This window comes from Leuciscus leuciscus, assembly GCF_965113295.1.
Source record: "Leuciscus leuciscus genome assembly, chromosome: 2".
NCBI classification, from domain to species: domain Eukaryota; kingdom Metazoa; phylum Chordata; class Actinopteri; order Cypriniformes; family Leuciscidae; genus Leuciscus; species Leuciscus leuciscus.
In genome coordinates this window covers 48,342,657-48,362,885 of record NC_138726.1, presented here as the reverse complement: position 1 = coordinate 48,362,885, position 20,229 = coordinate 48,342,657, and the positions used below count along the sequence as shown (strand labels likewise).

Below are 20,229 nucleotides of genomic sequence, written 5' to 3'. Positions count from 1 at the left end.
ATTTATGAGATCTCATCATTTAATTTTCTGTTCTTCTCCAAATAATTAAATTCATTACTCACTGTTATCAGACTCTTTTCATCGATAGCTGATTCTTATTGCATCTATTTCCTTATCAGATTTGATCTTTGTTGTGTAACAATAGGCAATTGAGCTTGTTTTTTGCCTGTTGGCTTTGAGTAAACTAACATGAATGCTGGACAAACATTGATCTGTTTGAATACAAAGAGCTATGACCCATTATTATGAGAAACCTCCACTAGAGAGAGCTGCAGACTCACATACTACTTTGTATGTCATGGTGACAGGTTTCTCGCTATCTTCACTTCCAAAACTAATTTCTGGCCTATTTAATTTTCCATGCACAGCTGTTGGGGCTAATAGGCTATTTAACGTTTGTGAGTCACAAGTTGAGTTGATTTATTGCATAGAGGCATAACTGTTTAAGCAATGCATGCTGGATGCAGAAGCAATCCAATATTCAATGTGCAAATATTTAAAATGATCAAAATGTTTTCTTAAAAAAATAAAAAAATAAATCAGCAATGCATAAAAACAGGTCATTTAAAAACATGCTGTCATACTTGGAGCATCATGTTGTCCAATACTGCTAATTTAACAAGCCTTTAAAAAATAGATTTTGCATACAGTTTGCATGCAACAATAAATATTTTAAATAGTAAGCATGTAGGCATTCAGTTATCATCTCGAAAATATCAATGCTTTTTAGTTAAATAGTCACGTTAAAAATCACATTACTTCTAGTTACTTCTGTTGTATTCTATTCTATTCCTTCTAGTTTATTCATTACATCACACATAATAATACTGTGTGCATGTGTGTGTGTAGATGCATACAGTGTAAATATTTAAAATATAGGTAGAAATTAGAATAGTATGCTGTTTCAAACGTGGCTTCATGTGCACATTGTAGTTTGACAAAACAGTCACTAGGGAAACAAAGCAGACTTTGTTCCAAAAAACATCTCCTATCATGCCAGCAGAGGGAGACGAGTGAAACTCAAGGCCTGTTATCTACACTGTATTTTGATACTTCAAAAGAAAAAGGACAGTACAGATCACTTCTATAAAAGGAGGAAATAGAGGATGCTATGCCTAACAAAAAAACATTATACCAACTCTAATGAAAAGTTCAGGATCATATCGGTCAACAGGACTACATGCTCCTGATATCTTAATGTTGCATTTTCAGATTGACTTTTGACATTGCAAAGCAACACTGAAACGTTAGCCTAGGGCTTTTTTTAATGTGCAAAAGGGGTAGGCTATCTTTAGTCTGTGTAGTTGTGGTAAGCAGGCAGTGTTCTGTTGATCAGTTCCACATTTTGCAATTCTACAGCATAATGCGGAACTGATTATTTAGGCTAAAACACAAGAATACTTGCCCATTTCTACACACACACACACACACACACACCCACCAGACTGATTCCCATAACTCACATTTACTCTGTTTATGTAATCCAGTTAATAACATCACAAAAAAAAAAAAAAACATGGTAAAAGCAAAAAGCTCTGTATATAAAACTTCCTGTTTTAGTAAATTCTAAACATACCAAGAATTTGTGTACGACTGTGCATGTATACAGCTCGAACACTGCATTTGTATTTCAGTCGTTGCAGCTCAGTTGATTTAATTAGAAATACACACAAACATTGAAAATAGTGTGTATAAAAGAGAAATGTTAATAAACGTACAACTAAAAAAGACAATCCAACTCCGTTCTAGTAAAAAGTCAAACAGTTTTGGAGAAACAGAAAATAGCATTCATTTGAAACATTCTTTGATTAATTTAATGCAAGTGATAAAAGCACCAATTTCTTTAAAAAAACATAAACATGACAAACATTTCAACGGTACTGCAAATAATATTTAATATATTAAATTGGACAGAAAAAGCCACAAAGAGTCCGACAACACAGTGAATATTAAAGACATTCTGTCTTTATTTAGACATGCCTTGCAAAGCAATTATTTCCCATTTTTGCACATTTAATATGCATTTAGATAATAAAAAAAATATTAGTCCAGTTAGTGAATGCAATTAACAGATACTGTAAGACATAACATAACAATCAGCCTCTTCAAAATTCAATAGTAAACATTTAACAGTAAACAGTCATTCTAAATTTGTTCTTAAGCTTTGTTTTAGACAGACAACAAACATGAATATGTCAGAACATTAATAACTTAAATATTAAGCATTTCACTGGCGGCAGTGCTATTTACAACATAATGTTCAAATATTCACCAAGCATTAAAAATATGAGTACAATTCGAAACGTCAGAGGGAAATTGGGAAATTGAACGCTAAAAGAAATGTACTGCGCAAAGGACAAAGAACTAAGATGAATCTCATTATCAAAGACTATACTTTATATCAAAGAGTATTTACATGTAAGATCATATCTAACAAAATGGTACCACAAAAAAACACTTTTCATCATGGGAATATTCTCGATTTTATTAGGTCTACAATCGTTTGAAGTAAAACTAACTTGATGTTACCATCTCCTACACAAGTTGGTTTTGCAGACACTTAGTAACCGTTTACCTATAAAAAACTAATTTATATATGGGCTGTGGTAACCAGCGATGTCGGCGTAAAGAAACTAAAGGTGACATGCCGATTGGGCTAGGCAGCAGGAAGCTAGTATCTGTAGTTTATTAATAGACTGTGTGAAGAGTGAACCACTGTGGCCACATCATCAGTATGACAGAACACAATGGACGGACCATTTACTTACAATGTGTGCATGATTATGTGTCTTTTCGCAGTGCTACCATGATGTGCAAACACTTTGAGAAGAAGAAAATGGCAGAAAATGAAGACAACTGGGTGAAGCTTCAACACAGTTACAACTTAAATTTGTGACTCCTACAATACCCTTCAAAAGTATGGGGTCAGAAATTTTTTTTAAGAAGAAATTAATGCTTTTAATCAGCAAGGACACATTCAATTGATCAAAAGTGACAGTAAAGACATTGATTTATGAATCAAAGAATCATGAAAATAAAACTCTATTGCGGCTTCAACATTGCACAATTGTTTGTAACAGATAATATCAAATCATTTCCATCACAAGACTAAATTACATTTTTACATTTATTAAAATAGAAAAGTTATTTTAAAATGTAATCATATTATTTCACAATATTACTGTTTTTACTGTATTTTGATCAAATAAATTAGTCTAGGTGAGCATAAGAGATTATGAAAATCGTACCGATCCCAAACTTTAGAACTGTATTGGTGAACATTTTAAATAGTAAAATGGATATTCTTTAGATTAGGTAGTCTTTAGATCATGGAATAATGTTTACTCTTCACCTTTACTACGATTTCATATCCGATACATTTAAAATGAATAATTGAAAACATCTCTGAATCATTCAGAACTGAATAGGCATCTTGCTAACACAAAACAGAAGACTAACTGTAAACTCTGGCCTGCACTTTCCACAACAGACATGGACCAGGAAATATATAGTTATGTTGTACACTACTATCCATGTGCTATATATTTTATTTTAAACTGTGATTAACCATTATTTATTATATTTTAGGTATTTTATGATCAACAAGGTTTAAAGGTGCTGTAATTTATTATTATTATTTTCAGATATCACTCTTTGTCTTGGCTCTGTAAACAGCAAAAAAAAAAAAAAAGTGTCAGGAGAGCAGCCAATCAGAAAACAATCTCCAGAAAAATCTCCCTATGAATTACTGCGCACATTCGGGTTGGCTGAGAAGGCTTTGAAAGGCGGAGTTTTGGAAAGAGGATGTGTGGTTAAAGGGACGGGTGGTCTAATTCAGTTTAGTTAGCAAAATGGCTGCAATAGCTTACTGTATTTTTAAAATTGGGAAATTAGGGCTTGTGAACAAAACATACTAGTACAACTTTAAAAAGCACTTCGGTATCTCTCCTCGATTTCTCATTTTCACTAGCTAACTTAATGTCCCTTCACACATGATTTTAAACTCCTTTTTTACACAGGAGTTGCAGTGCAAAATTCAAAATACAACATAAACCGTTCAACAAATGTGTTAGCGTAAAAAGCTAACTTATCCCAATAGTGGTTATGTGCACATGTTATTTTATGGGGATTTGTCATCTGATACATAAGGCACACATTTTGTGTACAACAAATCTTCAAATCTACAGAACAAAGTGCAATATATAACTAAGACCAAAATCATTAGGAAATTGATGGAATAAGAAACAAATCCTAAAGAGAGTTTGAAGCAAGCTAAAAACACACTTGACATTGCAGCAGGTGAGCTAACTAGCTGTTTCTCCACAAAATAAAATGTAGCATGTACAAATTTAGCTCTTGAGTTTTTACTTATTTTGGAGAGAAAATGGTTTGTCAGCCTTGCAACAATACATAGGCCTGCAGTATCACCGTCTAGAGGCTTCGTAGCTACATTAGCAAAACTGTAAGGCATCTTAGCCTTGCGAGGTTTAAATAGTAGCTTGAAGATTTGAAAATGGGGGTAAGAATTGCATTTGATCATTAGCATACTGAACATTTTCAGCATAGATCATCCCTATAGGTTCTTTCCACCAACACTTACCATTACCAACTTAATCTGTTGCTTTTGTTATGATCTTTAAGGCTCCTGGCTTCCCGTAAGAACTGGTCAGCTTTCCTGAGCTTCTCCATTGCTTCATTGAGCAGGATCTCTGGTCTTGCTTCCACCTTCATTTCCGCCTCTCCGCTCTGTCCAGTTGCGATTGAATTCAGCAGCTCTCCCGTCGCTTCTATCTCAAAAGACACTTTGCTTTGCAAGTCCTTCATGTCACTTCCATGCCGTTTAATTGGTATCTCTTTTCCCTCGATTTCCACCTTCTCTGCCTTCTCCCCAAGGAGGTCTCCTAGGGATGCAGAGCGAGCCTTGGAAGAATGCTTGAGAGGCATAGAGAGAAACAGGGACTTGTTAGCACAATGGCTTGGGGTTGGATTTGCACTGGGAACTGAGGTCTCTGGGGTGGTGGACGGGTTTTTTAACGATGGCTCCTCCGAACTCTTCGCTTTGCTGTCGGATGGTTCTAGATCATCCTCGCTGGTCTCTAAATCTAGTACCTGGGAGCTTCCTTTGAGCTTTGGGGAGGACGGCGTAACTTGTTCACCAGTCTCAGACTCTTCTCCTGAGTGTTGACCACTGTCTAAAGACTTCTCCTCCAACTCTTCGCTTGACACATCACCAACAGGCTCAGTTTTGGGTTCTGGAATCGTCAATTTGATGTCATCTGTTTTTGAAGACTGCTCAGAGACCTTTTCTGAAGATAAAATGGTGGTGTCGGTAAGGACCATTGGGCCACTTTCTGGGGGAATGTCCTCCTTTTTGGCAGGTGCCTTAAATTGCTTCTTCCTGGGTGGAGCAGGGGGACCAGGACTCTTTTTTACAGATTCAGGGGTCGAAAGTGGAGTAAGATTAAGTTGGCGAGGTTCTTCTGAGGTTGCCACTTCTCCAGTGGTTTCTGAGTCTTTCTTTGAATTTTTCACTTCTTGTTCAGCACTAGGTTCTTTTGATTGCATAGAGGGTGAATCCCACATTACTACTTGGGGTTTCATTACCTTTTTGGATACGACAAAGGTCTCTCCCTCTTCTGACTTGTTCTGGTCTTCTTTCTCGTTTGAAGCTCCATTCACTTTGGTACCTTCACCGTCAACCTCCTCATTTTTCTCTTTAGGTTCTTTTTCCTCTGTTGTGACTGTGGCTGGTGTTGCCGGTTGGCTGGGCTTCATATGTTTGGATGGAGGATTAGGGGGCTGGACACTCTTGGTGGAGGGTGTTCGTTCAGAAGTGTCAGTGTTATCTGCTTCAACCTCTACTTTACTGTCTGAGATATTCTCCTCAACAGCAGCCCCATCAACAGATCCACAGGGTTTAGTTTCCTTTGATGGAGGCATCGGTGGCATTAGAATCTTCTTTTGCGGTGCAGCTTCCTCATTTTTGGGCTCATCCTCTTCATGGATTTCACAGGGTTTGTTGTCTTTCGATGGCGGCATGGGTGGCTTAATAACTTTCTTCTGAGGAGTGGACTCTTCCTCGATGTTCTCCTCTTGAATGCTGTTTATTGTCACAGATGGTTTAGAAGTTTCAGTCTGTTTATCCTCTTCTGTATTCAAGCAATGAGTTCCATTCGGCATGGTGACTTCACCATCAAGGTCCAGTCTCAATATTCCATCACTTGAGACATTCGCAACCTGTAAGAATAGCCAGAATAGTATATTTAGAGGAGGATATTGCTGGATTATTGTACTCAGGGATTCACAATACATACATTTCCATTCAAAAGTTTTGGGTCAGTATGATAAAAAAAATAAAAAAAATAAAAATTAATTCAGCAAGGATGCATTAAGTTATAAAATAATGACAGTAAAGACATTGAAAATAAAAAACAAATGTTTATTGAGCAGCAAATCAGCATATTAGAATGATTTATGAAGAATCATGAGACACCAAAGACTGAACTAATGGCTGCTGGAAAAAAATGCACTTTAAAATATAATAAAATAGAAAAAAATTATTTTCAATTGTAAAATTATTTCTTAAGACTGCTCTTTGTTCAAATAAATGTAGTCTAGGTGAACATAAGAGATTTCTTCAAAAGCATTAAACAACTCAATATTGCATATTTAATTGTGCATGCTCATTTCCTTTACTACCTTATATTACATTATGCTGTTGTGACGCCTAAATTAACAATGCATTTATTCATGTTTTAAAAACATTTATTTTATCTTTCAGAATTTTAGTTTTTTAATAGTTTTAGACGAATTATAACATTTTAATATTAGCCATTTATTGGCAAAAATTTTATCTATGCATCCCTTAAAGGGATACTCCACTTTAAAATGAAAATTCCGTCATCATATACTCACCCTCATGTTGTTTCAAACCTGTATTAATTTCTTTTTTTCTGCTGAACAGAAAGGAAGATATTTAGAAGAATATCAGTAACCAGACAGTTTCTGGTCTCATTGACTTTCATAGTATATTTTTTTCCTACTATGGAAGTCAATGAGACCAGAAACTGTCTGATTACTGACATTCTTCTAAATATCTTCCTTTCTGTTCAGCAGAAGAAAGAAATTCATACAGGTTTGAAACAACATGAGGGTGAGTATATGATGACAGAATTTTCCTTTTAAAGTGGAGTATCCCTTTAATTATCCTCCAACAGGGATGATAAATGTTAAAAGGCTTTTTTGTATGTTTTGTATTATATCGTACCTCCTTCATGTGTATCCTTGTTGGCGGTCTTCTTCCACGGTTCCCCTTAGGTCGAGTCCGAGTAACATGTTCTAATGAGGAGCTTTCATCAACTTTTACCTGAAATATAAAACATAAAAAATAAGCAGCTAGCTTGGTATAAGTAACTGTAATTATGGTCATTCATGCAACACAATGTAAGTATTGGTAGGTTTTTGTTTTTTTGCATGGCATGGCATGGCCTATTTATATAGAAGTCTTCAAATATCACAGGAATGTTTAACAGCTGAACAATGAACAGTACCTCATCAAAAATTTTGTTCTTTGCCTTATTGATTCCTTCAGCGAGTGCCTTGATCCAGGCTTCTTTTTCCTCCGGATTTTGTGCCTGAAGTTTGACATCTTGGACCTAAAATGAACACAACAAGTTTAGATTAAGTCTTTTAAAATAGTATATGCATACACATAAATAAAACATTGAAAAAAATTACAGCTTCAGCTGCACAAGCTAAACCTATCTTACTTTTCTTTACGAAATAAAATTCTGAAATAACCCTGGATTCAATGTCATGTTGCCCCGCACCTAATATTATGGTGGACCACATGCATTATCTGCAGACCAAATATATTCAGTACTCCATGAACGTTTTATCAAGTATCCAGTTTCTGTTTTGCAATGAACATCCCTAAATACTGAAATACTGAAACATCACTAAAAAAACAAAGTGATTTGTCCGTAGGATGTTTGTTTTTATGTCCCATTGTTGAGCTGTGTTAGGTTTATATGAAGTGTGTCTAGCATCCTGTATTTTGCTAGGCTCAGCATGAGCCTCCGAAGTACACTTCACCCTAAAAAAAAAAAAAAATGAAAAGATTTATGTTCTCAGAGTAGGGTGTGCCTAAAATATTCATAAAAAAAGTGAAACAAGAGGGTTTGGAATCTCTTAAATCTTTAAACTCTTTTCAAGAACTACAGTACTTGAAGTTTAATTATAAAATAAAACACTAGGCTGTGGTGTCTGACTCATTCAGCTGGCTGGTCACAATATTCAGGAGAGGAAAAAGTGACATGATGGTCTGGCTGTTCTTTAAACGCACACACACACATTTTCTCTTCTAGAGAAGTCTCTTGACATCTGCTGAGCTCTTTGCAGTTCGCCAACGCTTCGCTCTCGTCATCTGTTAGTAATAAAGCATATTTCGCCTGTTAGGTATCTTCCGCATTTCTAAAGTCCTCTCCCCACTTCCAAGACTCTCTAGATTCAGAGCACATGGATTCACGTATAGTAAACACTGAATATGCTAAAGAATTCTACAAATATTTACAGAATAAATAGATCTTTTTGTAAGAGATATGGGCTCATGGAGCAATATGACACATAGTGTATGTCCAAAAGTTATGACATATCATGTGCATGTCACTCCCTTAGGATGAAGTCATCCTTTACCATCAACTCTAATGCACCAGGAAACAACGGTTTGACACACAGTAACAAGATCCAGCAGTCTACAAGTATAAAGTGAAATTAATCTTTAAAACAAATATATATCTTTTTGTCAAAACAAAAAAAGAATTTGAATGCTTAAATATTTTTTAAACATTTAATGCCCTTAAAACTCTATCTGGGTCAATTATGTGACATTCTTTTTCACACATCTATTAATTTATTCAAAAATACATTAATAATGCAATTCATACAAACAATGATTTCAATACACCTCTTCTATTATTAACAAGCTTTCAATTTCTGAATTAAAATGCATTTCTGTGGGGCTTAAAATACAATTATAAGTTGGTAAGCGCACTAATGAGCTCATTAAAAGAAGTATAATAAACAATGATTATTTACATTATTGTCATTTTCAATATTTAAAATTATTTACATTATTACGTACATTATTAGGAGAAAATTTGAAAAGTTGCCGACTAACTAAAATAGAATAAGTTCAAGTACTAAAAAATAAAGTACTATTATTGAAACTAAATCTGAAATAAAAGTAAAGATAAATACAAATTTAAAAACAAAAACTAATAAAAAAAAAAACATAAGCACATATGTTTACAAAAATTAAAAAATATAAAAATAGATGCTAATTCAAAATATTAATAAATACTTTAAAAGTATATAAATAATACTAAAATAACACTTATTTAAAGTGTAAGAAAAATACACTTTAATGTATTTAGTTAGTCATTTTTGAGTTAACCTATCAAAGCAACTTTTTTACAATATACTTACACTCTACATATGGAGGAAAATCCACTTTTCACAAGAAAGTGAAAATATGATGGTTTGCGGCTGTTTTGATATACCACAAGTATTTGCAAGGTTACACAGGAAATCTTGCCTCTGCCTTTCGAATATATAAACACTAGGACAGGAAGTGATGCTCTGCTAAAGGTTGTCTTGCTTTTCTCACAATGAGTGGGTTACATTTGAACTTTTTAAAACCTTTTTAACAAAGCATTAGAAACATGTGAAAAACTGGGCTATGAACCCTTTGTGGCGCTAATCATGAAGTACAGTGCCAAAAACATACTATATGTATTACTAACCCAAGATAAAATATGAAAAATATGAAACATGGAACAAGATAACCCTGGATGAAGTCCTGTACCACAGGATGTTTATCAATTTTTATCTTACATTTTATAAGTGTCGCAATTTTTGACACCAAGGACAAAGACAAGCACGACTCAGCTATTTTGAACATGCATCAGCCGACCTTTCGCATATGCGTTCTGTCATTATTTACAGTAAATGTGAAATCAGTGAAGTGGCACAGAGCATGAGGCATGAGTAACCGTCTCATCATTGGTCATGTGTCCGTTCAGATATGTGTCTGATTCATTAGACTCAGTACAATGACCTAGTGTGCCTCTAGTGCGTGCCATATTGAACTAATGACGTCACAACTGCAAGCCAGCCATCGACAACTGTGTATTGCATTGTCATCCTAATGTGAGCCACTCTTTATATCACATACAAAAGGAATGGTAGACTGATGTATTTGACATTGTACTGTGCTGAAATGTTCATTATTACCTTGTTACCGCTCTTCGGGCTTCGTATTAGTACCAGCCTGTGTTTCTTCTTGAAGGGACTCTTTAACTCGTGACAAGTGACATAGTTGTCCAAGTCCACTTTCTCCAGGCATGTTGTTAATTCCTGCACGACAGGGAAAAGTGTTCTATTTGTAAAAGGATAAACCAAAAAATTTTATTATTCGAAAGATGCTAATTCATGGAGTTTGATCTACGATCCATTTAAAGGGATAGTTAATCCAAAAATGATTATTCTGTCACCGTTTACTCACCCTAATGTTATTTTAAACCTGTATGACTGACTTTCTTCCATAGAAAAATGTTAGCAGAATGTTCACATTGCATTAAGACTAAAAATAGTCATTATGACTTGTCCTCTATATTTGTGTGTGTGTGTGTGTGTGTGTGTGTGTGTGTGTGTGTGTGTGTGTGTGTGTGTGTGTGTGTGTTAAAGGAACACTCCACCGTTTTTTGAAATAGGGCTTATTCACCTTCTTTCCCACATTTAGATAGGTGGGCAAATGCATTTTTGTCTCAGTGCATGCATTGTTTTAGTTTGACAGGGTCGGCGTGAGCTTAGCTTAGCATAATGAATGGAATCCTTTGTTGCCAGCTAGCATGTCCTGAATAAAAGTGATATAAAAAAAAAAAAACACCTACCTAATTACTTCTTGTGGCCTGCGTATTCACAACAAGTACAAATAGCGATGCAGATTAACACTAGGCGATTTCCTAGGCAGATATTGACATATACATTAAGGACTATATTAGGGGGAAGCACAGGCGAAGCACTGCTACTTGGGTGTGATATCTCTGCGCCCAAGTAGCAGTGCTTCGCCTGTGCTTCCCCCTAATATAGTCCCAAGTCAAAATCTGCATAGGAAATCGCCTAGTGTTAATGATGCCTGGACATTCTGATAAAAATAACAGATGAAGGAGAGTCATACGGATTTAAAAAGATGATGGTGAGTAAACGACAGAATTTTCATGGGTTTCAATAATTAAAGTCCCCCTGTGGTGAAAATCAAGCTTTTAATATTGTTTATATGTCTATGTGGTGTTTTTAATGTGCTTTAAGACAAACCATGTGCAAATTCATAAGTCAACACCATTGCTGAGTATTTTCTCCTTAAAACTGCAGTGAACCAAAGACAGTCTCAAAAACACGGTTTGAAATCGCTGGCGTTTCGGACGTCACAAACTACCTTGTAACCAATCACGTCAACGTGTGATCGTCAACCAGTGGATCTCTGGGCTGGTGTGAGTGAGTGGAGCCGGGGCTAATTTGCATATTCATAGAACCACATATACTAAATAAGGCAAGGGTATAGAGTTACATTCAAGCTATTTTAAGGCAGAATATTTTTTTTAAACGTTTAAATATTTAATTTTTAAAATGACCAAAAAAATACAAAATAAAACTGAAACACAAATTAATTAAACATAATTAATCAAATTAAATTCCTTATGGACAAAATGGAAAGACTACAAAAATCAGTTCATTGTCACATAAGAAAAAAAGACATTTAAGTGATTTCATTTGTGATTTTGCTTTCTTACGGGAGTGTTATGTCTTCATTCTTCAAGTGAAGGTAGATGTTTTAGTACACTGTTGTGAAACTATTTATTTCACCAAAACAACTCAAAACTTGGAAGAGAAAAGAACTCAATTTAAATAACTTGATAAAGCATAGATGGCCAATGATAAATCTAAATTCGTTCTGCTTTGCATTTGGGATGGAAATCAGTAAAGATGCATCCAAAAACAAAAACTAGCTTTCTAGAAAACATTATTCTTATGGGGACAAAATCCATTTCCATTTCCCATATTCCATTTCCCTTGACACAGGAGGCTATTGTTAACCAATGTTATGCTTAAAGGGATAGTTCACCCAAAAATGAAAATTCTGTCATCATTTACTCACTCTTAGGTTTTCCAAACCTGAGTAAGTTTATTTCCTCTGCTGAACACAAAAGAAGTTATTTTGAATAATGTCAGTAGGCAAAGAGTTGATGGGCTCAATTGACTTCCATAGTATTTTTTTTTTTTTATACCAGTCAATGGTGCCCCACAACTGTTTGGCTCCCAACATTCTTCCAAAATATCTTAATTTGTGTTCAGCAGAAGAAAGAAATTCATTCAGGTTTGGAACAACTTGAGGGTGAGTAAATGATGACAGAATTTTCATTTTTGGGTGAACGATCCCATTAATGTTAACCAACAGCCAAATACTGTAGCTACAAATAAATTGTTTTAGCAAAGGGAATGAAAACTTTACAATCCAATCCATTTCTCAATGGATATACAATCAAGTCCCAGTCCTTTTTCTTGTGCAATATTATATTTTACTCAGAAATGAATCACATTATGGAAGTACAACAATCCAATCCATTTCTCAATGGATATACAATCAAGTCCCAGTCCTTTTTCTTGTGCAATATTATAATTTACTCAGAAATAAATCACATTATGGAAGTACAACAGGGTTGTTGTTTCATTGGCTAGGTTTTATCATGATTTAGCAGACTTACCTCATTCTCATAGACCTCAATCACTGTTCGGTCCAGCTGAATGTATCGGTCCTTGTAGCTGCTCAAGAACTTCCCTGAAGACTTCTTCAACCAGCCCGCCTTCCCAGCGCTCCTCACCTCTTTAGGCTTGGCTGGCTCCTCTTTCACACCCTGTTTTGCCAAGGAATAAGGAATCAGCATTTCTTTGTGAACCAACATTTCAGTTTGACTTGGCATGCACTGAGATCTGAGTCCAGCGAGAGCATTCCTGAAATGGGAGGTTTGCATGTAGCGGATAGATTATCATTTTTGGCAGGTCTGGGTTTCATGTGACCTTCAACACCTTTTCAGACTTAATAAATAAAAGGGACGGATGACGCCTTATTTCCACATCTGTTGCGTTTCATTTTTCACAGCCTTCTCACGACTTTTGAGGATCTTATCTGGTTTTATCATTCAGCATACTTCTAACCTTTAAAATTAAACCTTGAAGGTGCAATATTACACCCTTAAAAATAACATTGAAGCAGATTTATTATCATTGACTTAAACTAAAACTATTGAAAACTATTTTAGTCATTGAAACAAATCAGAAAAAAAAAGAAAAAAAACATATTCGATAACAGGTTTAGTTAAAACATTTAGCATTTAGTTAAAAACTAAATGAAGACTATCTGACAGTTATAAATGTTGCCTTGTTGAATGTCAAAGCACTAAAATGACTAATTGGAAATAAATAAAAACTAAAACTATAAAAATGTCAAAACATAACAAATGTACTAAAAAAATGGTCTGAAATTAAAACGAACACTGAAAACACATTCCTGGGCAAAATTGTTTTTTAATGGTCTTAACCATTTAAATCACAAATCACTAGTCAGGAAATTAGCAAGAATTGCACAAATACTGTCAGTGTTTTCCCACTCAATGTTAATGGCTTTGGCTTCAAACAGTTCATAAGTAGTTGAAAAGTGTCTCCCAGTTAATTTGAGTTTAATGTGGAACAAATATTCACTATCGGGTTAAAATCTAGACTCTGACCAGGCCAAAACATGAACTTGTCGGACTTGTTCACAAGCCACTCCTTGATTCTCTTTGCAATTTGGGCAGGAACATCGTCTTGTTAAAAAATAACATCTGATCATTCCTCTTTAGATAACTTTTCATTTCAGTTTATGAAGCCAAATCGTGTTCTAACCATCAAGACAAGATACAGGCAAATATAGTTGTATGCCTTTTGAATAAAGTTTTGCATATATTATTAGATTAATAAAATCAAATGCGCCCCACTGCAGTCGTATTTGGACTTCCCAGGAATTTTGAATGTGAGGAAATTCCTCAGGATGTCTCTTTAGAGGGTCATTGAGCTGTTTTTCCACTTTCACTGCGGGCCTTTGGAAAGAGCAGCGTGTGCTATAGAAGGTACAGGTGTCCGAGGGAGGAAAATGGGGACTTTCTCACACTGCCCTGTCCGGGAAACTAACATCGGTAACAGGTTACTCATGCCCTCGCACTGTCTGCGCTGAGGGAGGAGATTGGAGCGTGAGGGGGCCTCTTTGTTTTTCTCGTTCTGTTTGTGTGTAAATTGGAGCAGAGCGCACAGGAACATCACAACACGCTCAATGGAGAGAGAGCGAGAGAGAGAGAGAGAGGGAGGGAGTCTTTGGGTGGGACGGAAAAATCCATATTGTGAAAAAACAGAGTGAAGCCCATTTGGATTCGAAAGCAGAGTGAGGCAGAGCACGCAGTGTTTTATAGTGCAAAATAAAGCATGAAATAAGCCAAGACATATATGTTAACCTCACTTTAGTCAAACAGGAACTTGCAGTACTAGATGAGATAATTTAAGAAAGCGAGAAGTTTCATTAGTGGTATCTTCTGAGGCTACCATCAGTATTGCTATTTCTCATACTGGGCTTCTGCAGATCAGTAACATCCGATACATTTTGCAGTTTAACTTGTCACAAATTTGTGCTAGTGAATACGTGATCATATATGACTTTCACACGGTGGCTGATCAAATGAGCCAGAAAAATGTATTAAATGGAGGAACTCGAGCCCTATCTAGGGACCAGAATATCATAGAGCCTTAGGTTTGGGCTCTTCTGACTTCTAAAAATTCTAAACATTAATTAATTTAACGTTTATAGTGACGTACTTGATAGAAAATAGGAAGAGCCATTTTATTGTGTTTGGCATGCAGTGTAAAAAATGATATGATCAATAAGTCATGGAAACATATGTTTTTACATTACTTTTACTCAAAAATAATTTAGGCAATGTCAACTTATACCAAGTTATACCAGATTCAACTGGATTTAAGTCAGTTTTAATATAATTTAACTTGAAATTACTTGTAACAGCTCATTTGATTATACTTGATTTAAAGATGCAACAGAACTCAAGTTTTTACAGTGTAATTTTTTTATAGGTTATTGTTTGCTGTTTTGAAACTTTGAACTTGAAACTGTGCTGAGTTAAAAAATGTCTTGGTAATTTGCCGTGCAATTTTCATACGCTTTGCACACTGTTTTATGAAGGCCCACCCCGTTGAACATTTCTGGCCTCACCCTCGATTTATATAATAAAAGTAATTAATAATAATAATAATAATAATAATATAAAGCTTCTTTAAAGGTAGATTCTTAAGGCAGTTAACATAAGACAAAGACATAAAAACAATACATAAGTGACTTTCAGACACTTAAATCTACACTTCCAAAATGTTCCAAAATAAAAAAAAGCTTTAAAACTGGTTTCTAATGCAGAATATGCTAGAAGCTTCATGCATAAGCTCATAAACTACTATACTCTAGATTTTTGTATAGTGCACTACATCTTAGCAATCATGTGTTTCATTTACATCCAAAAAGCCATGCATGCACAAAGCTCCACCTGGGTCTAATATCAGAGCCCTATGCTGTGCGCTGACCTGGCCGGTGTCAACTCGCCACACATCTAAATATGAATCATCTGTGCGGTTCTTCTCAAGACCAGAGCGACTGAACTTGTTCAAAGACTCAAACTGCAGATTTTGGCGTGCATATAACTTTCCATCGATAAATAACAGTTGTCTAAGGACAAATAGAAACCTGTTCACTCAAACAACATTTGCAGTATCGTTGTAGTATATTTGCAAAATCTCTAGCAGGGAAGTGTAAAACATGAATACCAATCAGAGAAGTATAAAAGAGGAAATAGTAACCAAAGTTACAGATTTTACAGGAATAAAGAATTCTTGCCAAACTAGTTCTTACTAATAACTTAACAGAAAGGGGACAGCAGGGACAACTGTCAGTGTGAAACCAGGTCAGGACTAACAAAGAAGGAATCAATTGGAATGCGCAAGTGCTTTTGCATCTTACTGCTTTTAGTGGGTGCATGGTGTGGCCTAGCGGCTCAAACTCAGAGCCAGAATGTATAAGGCTGATGGTTTGAGCCCTGCAAGGAAATAGGTGCAGCTTGTTTTGGTCACGAACCCCCCATTTATACCATTATATAAAGGGACCAACCACAGTACATTTTGTTTTTATGTGCTATTTAGGAGCTGGTAAATATGAAATGGTTGATACCACAATAAAAAGTCATTAAAACAATTAGTTAGCCTCATCGCATTATTGCCTAAGTCATTTTTTGGGCAAATTGTGATAGGCAATTATGCTATGAGGCTAACGAATTGCACATCATTATAAAAATGAAATTAGCAGAAATATTTGTAGAATAATTCAAATTTCTGTCGATCAAAAAAAATTATGCACTACCGTTACATGTTTGGAGTCAGTACGTTTTCTTAATACTTTTATTCAGCCTGGATGCATTAAATTGATCAAAAGTGTCAGTAAAGACATTTATATTGTTACAAAAGATTTCTGATGAAGAACGCTCTTCTTTTTAACTTTATATTTGTCAAAGAATCCTGAAATATAAAATTAAAAAATGGTTTTCACAAAATTGTTATGCAGCACAATTGTTTTCAACATTGATAATAATAAGAAACGTTTCTTGAGCAGTAAATCATCATATTAGAATGATTTCTGAAGGATCATGCGACACTGAAGTCTGGAGTAATGATGCTGAAAATTCAGCTTTATCAAATTTCTATTAAAAAACAAACATTATAATTTTAAATTGCAATAATATTTCACAATATTTCTATATTTTATACTGTATTTTTTTAATCAAATAAATGAAGCCTTGGAGAGCTTAAGAGACTTCTTTTATAAACATTAAAACATTTTACCAACTCCAAATTTTTTGAATGGTGTGCAATGGTAACTTTTCAAATCTGAATACACAATTCTGCTAATGATGCATTCATCTTTATTTGCTACTATGTGTTTCAAACAAAACCGTTTAAATGTTTGTGTGCAAAATGCATCAGATGTTTAGTGAACGGACTGTGGGTGGTCTGAGTCCTGGCGGGATTTGGGTGTCTTGCTCAAGGTAACAATGGTCGTAGCTCATGGAGTGATGCAGACATTAGGATGATAGTGAAAATCTAAATGACTAAAAATAATATATAAGTGATTTTTTACTGGTAATGCTTTTAAATATATATATGACAAGCTGAAAAAGAAGAGGGAAACCTCATTAAGAGCTTCATTAAGAGGCGAACACTGGGTGATCTTCATAAAAAAAAAAAAATTTAAAAAAAAACAGTGAACAGAAAGTATTTCTGAAGTATATAAATCACAGATGTACTCCCACAACAACCAAAACTTACTATGACCACAACAGCAGCTGGTCTTTGTCTTAACGCCACATTAAATTGGGAATGTTTTTCCATGCTGTCATTATGTTCAGATAAATATGGCATCAAATTGGCTGTGATTTAGTGCCATTCAGGCTGCATTGAAGACACAAATGGATTCCTTTATCTGTGACTATTTATCTTGATTCCCATTTCAACTCGGGACACTTCTGCTCTAATACATGATGACCAAGATGGCATACTAACGTCAAGGTAATGCTGTCTCATCTTATAAAAAGCTAAATAAAGATTCAAGTTATGTCTGTGTACACAACATATTAACAATCTGGGTTTCAGCTTTGCCTTCCAGCACCACTGACCAATGTTACTTCCTTGTTTCAGTAAACGTTTCCTGAAACTACTAGCCTACTTCAAATAAGAGGATCTTTTTGGCAGAAATCTATGCTTTTGTTTCCCTTATAGTTAGTTTAAAACAAAAGAGACAGACAGATGAACAGAAATACAGACAGACATAGATAGATAGAAAGATAGATAGAGAGAGAGAGAGACATCCAGATATATCTATCTATCTATCTGTGTCTGCCTCTGTCCATCTATTTATTATCTGTCTGTCAGTCTGTTGCTCTATCTATCTATCTATCTATCTATCTATCTATCTATCTATCTATCTATCTATCTATCTATCTATCTATCTGTCTGTCTGTCTGTCTGTCAGTCTGTTGCTCTATCTATCTATCTATCTATCTATCTATCTATCTGTCTGTAATCTATCTATCTATCTATCTATCTATCTATCTATCTTTCTGCCTGTCAGTCTGTTGCTCTGTCTGTCTATCTATCTATCTATCTATCTATCTATCTATTTTTCTGCCTGTCAATCTGTTGCTCTGTCCATCTATCTATCTATCTATCTATCTATCTATCTATCTATCTATCTATCTATCTTTCTGCCTGTCAGTCTGTTGCTCTGTCCATCTATCTATCTATCTATCTATCTATCTACAAACACAAGCTTTGACTTAGAGGGGCGTTGGATGCTGCTAAAGTACTTCACTTCCTGGTGCCGATCTAAAAGCTACATCACCTCGATCTGATGAACAAAATATTAATACTTCTTAACACTGATTCTGTTGGACCGTTTACAATAAGTTTTTGTTTCGGTGCACAAAGACGCTTCAAATACACAAGTGATGCAACCCACCATTTTAACACTTAGTTTCCGAGAGAGAATAACAGTAACAGCACTGACTAAATCAAGTGAGTTTTACTTCAAAAAAAAGTTAAACTTTAAAGTGAGTTTTACTTCACGTACGTCGCCAATAATGGGGGTTAAAAGTTGTGACAAAGGTTGTTTATTTTAAATAAAGTTTATGCATTTTTAAATTTCACTTGTAAAACACCATATGTATATCGACTAAGAAAGCTATAAGAAATACTCACATCTTCCATGATATAAAAACAAAGATCCCGTTATGCGCAAAAGAAAATGCTCGACGCAGGACTTTATCTCGGGTTAAAACTGTTGATCTCTCTTCGTCTCAACTTTCTCACATCCAACATGACGATGAAAAACAAGGAACTGTGTATGAGTCTGAAATGTAACGGGACTCTGCTGCTCTTCTTTTCCTCTTTCGACTTCAACACAACAGTTAAGTTTGAGGCTTGAAAAAAAAAAAGTTTGGTTTCCGGTAAGTCCCCAAAAGCCTCTGCCGCTGCCAAGAGACACACGGCTGCATCTCAGAACAACAGTGAGCAGCCTATCTAGATAGCCTTGGAACGCAAAGAATTCGATCTCTAAGCTTGGTCTCTTACAAAAATCCATAGACAGACTTAGAGGTATAAAATGCCATTTTTGAGGGGACAGACTTTTAAACGTATATTGGATATTTTCGATTCATCTCGCGCACCATTTGGCATCCCTAACACGTCAACTATTTGAAAGATGTTTTAAACAAAACTACAAAGTATTTTATTAGTAATATTAAAAATGAACAATGACGTGATAAATAACGACAGTATTCATGTTTAGAAGATTCATCAGTGTTGTTCCCTCCTGAAATTAATGCTGCTTTCACGCCATGTCACCGTAAATAAAGCTTCGAATCGCTCTCGCGGAACTTTGATGTCATACATCCTATCGGTCTGCACAGCGCCGTTACAAGCCGAACACACCTTAAATATGCAGTGGCCACGTGGTAGGCCTACCATACAACAAGTCGTAGCTCTCAGAGAATTAGGAGTTTACACATTGTACCGTTGCACCTAATTACCGTAACGATTCTGAACTGTAAAAAGCCTTCACCTACTTGTAGAACTTGTAATTATAATTACGTCATGGTGTGAACGCACCATAACAAAAAGAATTGGGTTGCGTCCGAAATCGCATAGCTACTCTCTTGAGTAGGTTCTTATTTTGAATAAGTACTTTTCCCCTACTCTTTTATGAGTAGCCTACTGTGAATTCGGACATACTTTTGTCAAATACTGTTTCTCACCTACTAGACCAAAAGTAGGCAAGTAGCCTATGTGATTTCGAATGCAGCCCTCGAGTTAGCTCGAGTTGTTACTTCCTCGGTCAAGCGATTTTTTAGGTTACTGAAATGTAAAAAAAAAAAAAAACGTTTAAAGTGAAGATAAATGTATACGTAAAATAAACAAGACCTTCCAATTATATGTTTTTGACGGCTTTAGCAGGCCTCAAATTAGCCAATGGGC

General features: G+C 35.3%; 1 protein-coding gene across 1 annotated transcript; it reads right to left on the bottom strand.

Moving 5' to 3' along the window:
• Positions 1-1,943: 1,943 nt before the first annotated feature.
• plekho2 (pleckstrin homology domain containing, family O member 2) lies at positions 1,944-19,173 on the bottom strand. The gene is made up of 6 exons (XM_082154436.1): positions 18,955-19,173; positions 12,825-12,974; positions 10,294-10,416; positions 7,551-7,655; positions 7,268-7,366; positions 1,944-6,237 (listed from the first exon to the last, which is right to left on the bottom strand). Exons 1-6 carry the CDS (start codon positions 18,961-18,963, stop codon positions 4,603-4,605), a joined length of 2,121 nt encoding a protein of 706 aa, XP_082010562.1. The 5' UTR covers positions 18,964-19,173; the 3' UTR covers positions 1,944-4,602.
• Between the last annotated feature and the right edge of the window lie 1,056 nt (positions 19,174-20,229).

Coding starts and splice junctions, on each gene's coding strand:
- plekho2 (XM_082154436.1), bottom strand. Junction 7,656..10,293: donor GCCCGAAGAGCGGTAACAAG/GTAATAATGAAC, acceptor TGTTCATTTTAG/GTCCAAGATGTCAAACTTCA. Junction 6,238..7,267: donor CAAGGATACACATGAAGGAG/GTACGATATAAT, acceptor CTATTCTTACAG/GTTGCGAATGTCTCAAGTGA.